General features: G+C 39.3%; 2 protein-coding genes across 2 annotated transcripts in view; one reads left to right on the plus strand and one right to left on the minus strand.

Moving 5' to 3' along the window:
- LOC109955653 (thiosulfate sulfurtransferase/rhodanese-like domain-containing protein 1) overlaps nucleotides 1–10,269 on the minus strand; it is a 47,337-nt gene that overhangs the window by 6,399 nt on the left and 30,669 nt on the right. The gene's annotated exons all lie outside the window — the stretch shown is intronic.
- Nucleotides 6,815–10,269, plus strand: part of slc16a2 (solute carrier family 16 member 2) — a 25,153-nt gene continuing 21,698 nt past the window's right edge. Inside the window, 1 exon segment of the mRNA XM_020592011.1 lies at nucleotides 6,815–8,028. Coding sequence (XP_020447667.1) covers nucleotides 7,599–8,028 — 430 coding nt within the window. The 5' untranslated portion in view covers nucleotides 6,815–7,598.

The raw sequence follows: 10,269 nt of genomic DNA on the forward strand, positions 1-10,269 counted from the left end.
ATTTATGTTCTGTTATTATAAAAAGGCTAATCTACTAATTAGTAATGGAATGTGGTGTTCAGATTTACATAGCTTGTGGGTACACTTGTAGGTATGTACACATTAAGACCTAAAGCAAAAGAATCCAAAACCACAAAATGTGTTTCCCACTAAAACCCAGCTGGACCAGTTTAACCCGAGTATAAACTGAGGTGTAGTCTTCATAGCTTTTGAAAACATCTGTTATCACTACTCTAAATGACGAGCAAAGTCGATGGATCACATGCAAAACACATTGTTTCGCTCTTCACAAACTTGCTGAAAGGCTGAAATAAATGACCAGCGATTCTGAGCGAGTCGATGACTTAATTTTGGTATGTGGCTTGCTTAAAAGGAGTGTGGGTTTCATATGAAGGAGTGAGAAGTTCTTTGTGAAATGTGTTACTCATTGGTCCTGGGAAAGAATCTGCAAAATGAATTTCTCATTTACAACCTGGTAGTGCTTGGAAATATGGTGTCTGGGATGAGAAACATCCTCTGCACCTCTTGGCTCTTGTCAAACATGTGGATGGCACATTACATCCAAATGATCTTTTCTCTGGACCAGATGACTCATACAGAACCACGAGGTGGCAGCTTGAGTCAGAATGGATTGATATTTACACTGATTTTTAGCATGTAAATATAGTCACACAAAAGCACAGCTGTCAATTTGTTTACCCTGGGTTAGCAGTCAGTATACATATAGCCTGGTAATAGGTATGTAAGTCTGGTTGCCAGAGACAAACCTATACAAAGGATAGGTATCTGTATCAAAACCATGTATTTATTATAAATTACAATGCAACACACTTCAGTTAAAAATTCAGAAATGTATATATTTTATAGGCAAGGAAGCAACTGGATGTCAAAGAGACAGGATTTTCCTCATGTCTACCTTCATCTCTAGTTTTTTCAGCTTTAGGTTTCAAGTTGTTTTGGCTGCATGAGACAACCATCTCTTCAACACCCCCTGTTTCTCTGCCCACAACATCAGGAACTGATAAGTTTCAACAATCTGCCTGTATCCAGGTGGTACAGGTCACTGTGAATTATCATTTCAGCATTCATTCCTGAACAAGACAATCTGTCTCCAGGAACTCTGAGTACAACTTCAATCATCAGAGAGTTTCACACATTTCTAACACTCTATAATTATTCAGTATTTCATCATCCACCTTCATATGGTCACTTCCTCTATAAAGCTTTTTTTTTTTTTTTTAATAAACTTTAAATTTACAAATTTCTATGGGTGACTACAGAAATTGCCTGTGACCAGTACATCTATTAATACCGTCTGAGTGTCCACTATAGGAGGTATAAATACTGAACACTAACACACTCATATCCTATTTGTATGCATGAGCTCACACTTGTCTGTGGGTAAGATTACGTCACAGTACACAAGAGCTCCTCTCTTGTTAAAATAAAGGAAGAGGACAAACACAAACAAGTGTGCGAAGTGTTGACAGTTAAACATTTTGTATTTTTCAGATTCTTTCTTGTGTCTTGCACTTTGCTGGGCATGTCCTTATCACTTTAAACAAAGAAAAACAAAAGGATTCTAGACATTTCACATGAAGTAAGCTACTTTTATTGCCCCTTATGTCAAAACCTTCAGTATATACTCATGATCACAGACTTTGTTAATGTATAAATTCAACTCTCAGGTGAAACCAAGCTCAGCACAGGAGGCAGACAGATAATAGTCTACAGATTGTACTAGTGATATAGTTCATTGTTTTGCCTTCATCATTTTCTAACATTCCCTCATGTACTGATGAGTAAAGCTCTCACAGTGTTCAAGTTTTCACTGTTCAGTAATTGTCTTTAAAGTGTGTAACATCCAAATGAAGACAGCATTTGTGCATGATTTATGTATGATTTTCCGCTGCCAGTGAGAGCCCACTGTTCTTAAGTTTTGTACAAACTGTGATTCCTAAGGCCCTGAGGAATAAAAGAAGTCAAACAGTGTGAGTCATATTACTTGAGATAATGACTGTTCTGCCAGTGGAGACTGCCTCTCCCACCATCACGGCATGTTGGAGCCTGCTGATAGACATGTGTCAGACAACTTGCACGTATCACCGCCACCACCATCTTTTGATGGCACCACAATTTCACAAGAGTGCTGCTAATCCTTAAAGTGCTCATTTCCAGTCATTTAATGTTTAATCTTGGGTACCTCTAGATTAGTTTTGCACCCATCATAGCTCCAAATAGTTTGTAATTATTTCAGAACGATAAAACCCGAGAGCCTCTTCCTGAAAACAAGAGGATAGTTCATTAATGTGCACAACTCCTGTTGCCAGTGTTGCGTCAACATCCATTTCCTCACTGACATGTTTTCCCCCTAACCTGAATCCTAACGTCATCCTAACCACAACCACTGGGTGGGTGCAAAACTTGTATAAACTAAGTTGCTTCTGCATAGAAGTACTAGAACAGACATACACCTCATTTTTCAAGTTTCTGGTCACATTTATGATGATAATTCAACATTGTAGATAAGTCAGAAAACAAGGAAAAGCATGCCACGGGCTCTTTAAGAAAATTAAATGACCATCTACATTACTTACAGTAATTTAGTAAAATTATAGTCATTTAAGGCAAGGAACCCCTCTCCAACCCTTTAGCAAGCTTAAACAAAAACACTTTACTTTTATATTCTTTTACTCAGCTATTTTCTCAACTACTTTATCAGACTCACACGTATGGGCCTCTAACAGATGCTCATTCCCTTGACTACCCACACCTCTCTGAGGATTCAAACTATTCCAATTTAAACAGGAAACACTGCTATTGGATTGACGCCTATCACCTTTGACCCTCACTTCACTGTAAAGGAATCCTGGGGTAGTCTTGTAACCAGACTGTGTGAAGCTGTGTGAACTGATATCTTTAGCTGCAGAGACAGAGTGGGCCATGCAATCTTAAAGTTCCTCAGGGGGCTAATTAGAAACTCTATCCCAGTGATTCTCAAACTGTGGTACTCGCACCGTTAGTGGTACGTGAAGCTCCTCCTGGTGGCCTTAATGAAAGGCCCAACAATTGCACTCCACCTGGCACAAGTCCTCAACTTAAAACCAAAATATTGGCATTAAATGTTATTATAGACAACAGATATTACATATAGTAATCACATCAGAATGATGTAAAAAAAGTAGGTGATAATCATTTGATTATACAGTATTATGTTTTAGAACCATGGACAGCGCTGTTTGTTGTGTGTAGCAGGTACCGTGTATGTTGTTGTCTATATTACTAGAAATGGAGCAGAGGAGACTGATAGAGAGCGCACATCGCTTATTTTGGTTTCTCAAACTGCTTTCTTTTCATGGCTGTAAATAAAACTTTTGGCCATAATTCCATTCCCCCCACTGCTGCAATCCACAGGCTGAAAGGAAATGACAGGGACAGTCAAGGAGAGAGAGAGACAGCTGTATATGACGGACACTGTGACAGCTCCCAGAAGTAAAGCCATCTCGAGTCCATCAGCCTCTGATGGCTGGTTGCACTATGGCTAAGAGATATCATAAATCCTCCTCCATGTTAGAAGGGTCATGAGCCAAACCAAAAATTCAAAGTACAAATCAAATATATATTTTCCAGAGGTGATTTTGATCATTTTTGGTAGATATTATCACACTGATTTGTGTACAAGTCATTGTTCTTCTGGTAATTTTGTTTTTAAGTTATTCGATGATGGTTTACTGGAATAATGGCTGTGAAGTAATAGTTGTCCTGTAACTCAGGGCACCATAATCAGGGAACAGGGGCACTGTCTGATCACTAATGGGCCAAACTATCAAGGACTTAAATGTACAGAAAGCTGGGGCTCAAATAAAAGTACTGTCTCTTTGTAACAATCTGACATAACCGTTGTGCTATAAGAAGCAATAAATCAACTAGGTTAAGGCCTATTAAACTATATTAAAAGCACCTATGGATTTCTTTGTTATTTATCCCTTACTAAAGAATAAACTGATCTTTGTGTATAAATTGACATGTGTGTTTATTAGGAGAAGCCTTCTTGGGATTAATTATAGTGAATCTAATATAAACAGTAGTAATAGTAACCATGCTATCATAAACCCCTTACACAAAGCTTTAGCTCCCCTTAGTGGTGAATGCTTGGTATTGTTGCCTATTCTCACTTCAATTCATAGGTGAAGGGGGGGTGGAGGGGTATGGGTTATGTAATTGAATCTAATGAACTATAAAATCATTTGATGTACATAAAAAGCAGAAATGATGTGCCAGCACGTGTACAGGATACTTTGAGATGTAAAAAAAAAAAAATCTCTCTCTGCATTTGAGATCAAAATGTCAGTGTGTGCAAACATATCTGACATTTTGTTTCCTGCAGGTTAGGTTAGCTGGCACCTCTAAATTCCCTGTAGGTTGAATGGTTGTCTGTCTCTATGTGTCAGCCTTGTAATAGACTGGCAACTTGTTGAGGGTGTACCCCGCCTCTCACCCAAATTTCAGCAGGGAATGGCTCCAGGGGAGGGATGGGCAACCCTCTACAGGAAGAATGGTATAGATAATGGATGGAAGGATATGTATTTGCACATAGGGTATATCCAAGAGGATTATAATGGAGTTTCACTTTTTAATTACCTCTGCCACTGCCTAGAGACTCTTTCACCAAACATGTAAATGGTTTATAAATTATGATGCCTTGTTTTAAAACAAACCACAACAGTGAAAATCTATCACCAATTCAACCTGGTGCAATATTAGTAGTATTGAGGAGCATTTTGCACACTGCAGAGTAATCTATTACACTATAGTAATCAAACACACTCAAAGGAAACTACTTTTGCTTTTGATATTTTAAGCCCATTTTACTAAGAACACCTGTACTTTTAGGAATAAGTACTTTTACATCATACTACTTCTAAATTTTTTCGTTCATCACTTATGAGTGAAACCTTTTAAAGTACATATGTCCTCAAGTGTAATAAGAAAATATTTACTGTATCTGAGAAGCACATTTCCGAGTATTGTAGGTTATAATAGATTATTATTACTGAAGCATTCGTGTATTCAGTAGTGTGCTGTTATTTCAGCTTCATTCCTAACTGCACAGGAATTTGAGTAGTTAAATTACTTTTTTGCCATTTTTTGTGTCATTAACTACTGAAACTACAGACAATTTGGGGGTATAAAAAGAACGTTTTCTTTTTATTTTACCATGTTGCATGTGAGTGATTTTTCAGCACTGACAAGGACATTTTTGGTGCTAAACAGAACTACCTCTTGGCTAAAAACCTGAGAGACTGTTCATGTGTCATATAAACAAGAGATTCTGCTCTGACAAGTAAAAAAAATATGCCCATTGTTTAGACCAGTGGTCAAGCTATTACTCTCTAAAAAGGTGCAAGTGCAATCTCCTTGTAAAAAGCCTGGGTGGGATTGTTTTAGTACAGGATTGGCTAACAGGTAATAAAATCAGCTGATTTGCAGTTTTTGATGGCATGTGACCTATTTGTATTTTATTTGTATTTGTGTTTTGTATTATATTTTGTTATAATTTCTACTTTTTATAAGTATCTTTAGTTAACCAAACTAGATTTTTCCCCAAAAGGTAGCTTTGCAATACAACAGTTCAACTAACAGTGTCAAGTAAATGGTAGCTTGCAAAGTGATGTTACCAGCTTCCCCAGCATCGCTACTTTATATACTGTTGGGTACATAAAACTATAACACATCATATTTTATAAGCGGATCATATATTCTGTATTAAACAAGCAATTACAGATTACTGGTGGAACATGTACATTTACTTAAGTAATACTTAGTATAACTACAGTACTGAGACACATGTAATTTAGCACTTTGAATTTATACTTTTATTCCACTACCTTTTATTCTAATACATCTATCTGACAACTGTAACTAGCTCATTTGCTGATAAAGACTTCATTTATTAAACATGATCATCTTATTAAATATAACCAATATAGATTATTAAACCACCTGGCAACAACTACAGCAATACAATGCTGTATGAGTAGGCTAAGAATGATACATTTATGTAGGCCTACAATAACAGGCTATACAATTCACATGAGTCTTTTCTGCATAAAGAGTGGTCTACTTATATAAGGTTCTGAAAGCAGGATGTGTATTCTAAGTATTAGTGATGTAGACCTACTGCATTTTACTTAATTAAAAGAATGAACAGATGAATACTTCCACCACCACTGCTACAGATACCAAATACAATGTACTGAAGTATAAAGTGCATTTTCCTTTGAAATGCAGTAAAGTATAAAGTAGCTAGCATTAATAGAAATAGTTAAGGACAGTACAAGTAGGCTACCTCTGTTGTACTTATAGGCTACTTCAGTAAATGCAGCCCTCTTTGTTAATTTCCACTTCTGGTCTTTGAATATATTTTTAGCTTTTGGAGACTGGACACTTTAACTGGAGTGAGACCAGAAATGGGCGGCAACCTGGAAGCAGCCTTTTACTCCCGGTACAGTGTGCACAGGAAATATCAAGTAGTAGGCTACTGTACACAAAACAGGAAACAACAAGCACGGCAGCGTTATTAACTAAAGGAGCAACGACTGAACTAACTTGTTTACTTACTGTTAATAATACGATAGCTTACAGCCCTGTGTTTGTCTAAACCAAAGTAATAGTAGTCTAATAGACATACTGTATTTAAGGTAGGTAGGTAGGACTTTATTAATCTCACAATAGGGAAATTCCTGTGTTCCAGGATGGAAGTAAACAACAGCCAATACACCCCCTCCATGATGAAACCTGTTAGTGTCCACGCTTGTCTATTCCATAAATCTAGCTTTTCTAACCAAATAAATCGACGGTTAACTACAGAATGCAATAAATTACATTAAAGTACGTTAGTGTCGATGCCAGCTACTCGGCTGTTTACGTGAATCCGAAAAGACACGAAGTGTAAAACCCGTCCCATTACAGTGCCGTCGCCCACCCGCCGCGGGAAGGAGGTAGGTTAGAGCCGCTAAATGAAGGCATTGTTGACACTTAGGAGCCGAGACAGCCTGCGGGAGCCCTGGCCTTCCTATTTCAAATTTACACCGTGAGGCTGGAGAAGCGCTTAATCATTTGTTCTGTCACCAGGGAATGTTGCGGACCGTATGGGGACTGCGTGACAAGGAGCTACGGCGCCGAGCACGAACGGATACATTTAGAGGTTGATGATCTGCATGTGGTACCGAGTAGGGAAGCCAACAAAAGTAAACACATTGAGTTTTCTCTATAGCACAACCCTAGAAACACACGTTTACATTAAAAGAAGAAAAAGGCGGTGCCTGCTAATTCCTGGAAAAGGACAAACCTCCGACCAAAATGGCACATCTATCGTCTGTAGGATGGGTTTTATTCGCTGAAGTTGTTCAGACTTGAGCTATAAGCAGCGAGATAGGACGCTTGTCTAACATTATCAGTAAAGGACCTCCTGTTTTATGCGTTCGACAGACAGCCAATCAAATCTGTTATTCAAACAGATGCTCTTGTGTCAGTGACCTGTATCTCATGCATGTGCGCACAGATCCAACAGTAACCTCTCCAACAGATCAGAGAGCATGGGGCTCAAGGGGTTAGACAGTCAAGCGCAGCCGTCTAGCGGAGTTTCCCAGACGGAGCAGCCGGATGCAGACCCTCAGATGGAGCAGGGAGATGCTCCCCAAGAAGCAGAGAGGAACAAGAATGACCAAGCGGCAGACAGCGAGTGCAAAATCGTGCAAGAAGAACGCACCGTGCAGATGATCGAGGCCAGGTGCAAGCCGCCCCTTTCCCCGGTATGTGATTCCGAGGCAGGTGTCCAGGGTGAGAACCACGGCCAAGTAGCCAGATTCGTTCCACCCGAAGGAGGTTTCGGCTGGCTGGTGGTTTTTGCTTCCACTTGGTGCAATGGTTCAATCTTCGGGATTCAGAACTCTTTCGGCATCCTGCATATGATGCTAGTGAAGGAGCATGCAGACCCAGATGACAAAACGTCTCAGTTCAAAGTGGGTGAGTAGCAGACTGCCTGCTGACGTGCGCTTGACCGTGAGATTAAACATTGTATCAAGCATATTTGCTCTGGATGCATGCTTGGTTAGCCTACAATCGCTGCAAAACCAACCAACCAACGGTAGAAAAAGTGCATCTCCAGTGGGTGGCTATCACAGAAAAGATCTTTTGTATGATGTATAGGCTGCTATATATATATATATATGTATGTATGTGTGTGTGTGTGTGTGTGTGTGTGTCACACCTGCAGCAGTCTAAAAAAAAAGATGTAGGTCAGTTCAGAGTTCAAGTGGCTTTACCCTGTGCTTAAAGTGGCAGGCTAACCATAGTGTGAAATGACACATGTGCCTTTCAAATACATTTACTCTCAAACTACCCCTTACCAGGGTTAATTTGTGCCTGAACAAGTCAGATCTCAGATTGTGACCAATGTTACACCGAAATTTGTGACCCATTAGATTTTGTGACCACAGGGCCCCTGTTGCACATTGTTTAATCATTTGTTGCGTCAACAGTGAGCCAGAAGAAAGCTTGCATGGCCCATCAGAAATGGTGACCTCTGTAGTATTGACTCTGTCATGGTCACAAATGAGAACAGATGTGTACAAAATGATTGACAGAGATGCAAAAACAAACAATTTGATGTTTTAATTGGTTATTGTAGAGGTAGAGTAAGGTCACATATTCTGATGGGAAAAGGTGACCTGTGTTTTTCTGGTTCTGTGTTGATCCCATACTTGAATACCTTTGCCTAAAGGAAGGAGAGAGGTTGACGCAGCAGCAGAAAACATTTTGTTGGCGATTGACAATTGTTTTGCCGATACAGTAGAGTGACATCTTGGAGTGATTAACCTGGTCAGCCAAAGTTAATGGTGCCTTTCTTGATAGAAAGCAATAACATTTACTTCTACTCTATACATCAACAGGTCACATGGACTGGGCAAACAGAGGCAGTTGAATCACACCAGTAGAAGTGGAAGCAATAGGGTTACACTTGGACTAGTTTATGCCGTTATGTACACACTCTTCTGGTCACAAATCTGACCGGTCACAGATTTTGGTGTAACACCAGCACCTATTTTGACTGACCCGGCACCTTGTTTACACGAATAAATTATAAAAAAGTCCCAGGTCTAATACTTTTGTACAACTATCCTTTTACAAGAGCATATTAGGCTAAAATTATTATAATGAAAAGCAATAACAACAGGCAGTTGGACTAATTATGTCACAACGTAACCAGCCCGCACAGGTGACACTGGGTCAGCTGCACATCAGAAGCAGCTGACCCATTCTGTATTCAAGCTGGACCTGGTTATAAAGCCTACAACTGTTGATGAAAAGGTTAGTACAAGCCAGTCTGATGCTGAGGTCCTGGATTTCAGAAGGACTGAAGCAAAGCATGGAATAACAGGAAAGAGGATTCCTGCCCCATGGCTGTGTTATAGACTGTTTAAAATACCTGATGATAAAAACATGTTTATTTAACCTTACTACATTACATAGTCTTTGGTGTGCTTTAAATTTGTTGCTGCAATATTATAAATATAATGTTAATGTATAGTGAGGCCCCAAATATAACTTTAACTTTATTGTCATTGTACAACGAAATTAAAAAAAAGCAATCCTTCGATGATAAAAAATAATCATAAACAATAAAACCCAACAAATTTACACACTCGCATCCATACACATCTGACTATTGCACAGTTCCCGTAAGATCCCATCAATCATTCAAATTTTAAGGTTTTATCAGCATTTAAAGCAACAATAGCTCTCGGATAAAAACTGTTTCTTAATCTGTTTGTCCTTGCTATAATTGTTCTGTATCTTCTCCCCGAAGGCAGCATTCAAACAGACAATGTTCAGGGTGTGATGGGTCCTGCAGAATGTTTTGTGCTTTTTTCAAGCAACGGGAACTGTACAGTTCTTCCAGAGATGGTAGGGGGCAACCGATAATCTTCTGGGCTCTGGTAATAACCCTCTGGAGCGTTCTCCTGTCTGCAGCTGTGCAACTGGCGAACCAGGCACAGACACAGTATGTTAAAATGCTCTCTATTTAGCAGTTATAGAAGGACACCAGCAGTTTCTCATTCAGATTGTTTTTCTTCAAAAGACTGAGAAAATACAATCTCTGCTGGGCCTTCTTCACCAAAGCAGTGGTATTTGCGCCCCAAATCAGGTGCTGCTCAAAGGTAACACCCAAGAACCTAAAGACGGCCACCCTCTCCACCTGATCTC

The sequence above is a fragment of the Monopterus albus genome, unplaced genomic scaffold (assembly GCF_001952655.1).
Source record: "Monopterus albus unplaced genomic scaffold, M_albus_1.0 scaffold2.1, whole genome shotgun sequence".
Classification (NCBI taxonomy): Eukaryota; Metazoa; Chordata; class Actinopteri; order Synbranchiformes; family Synbranchidae; genus Monopterus; species Monopterus albus.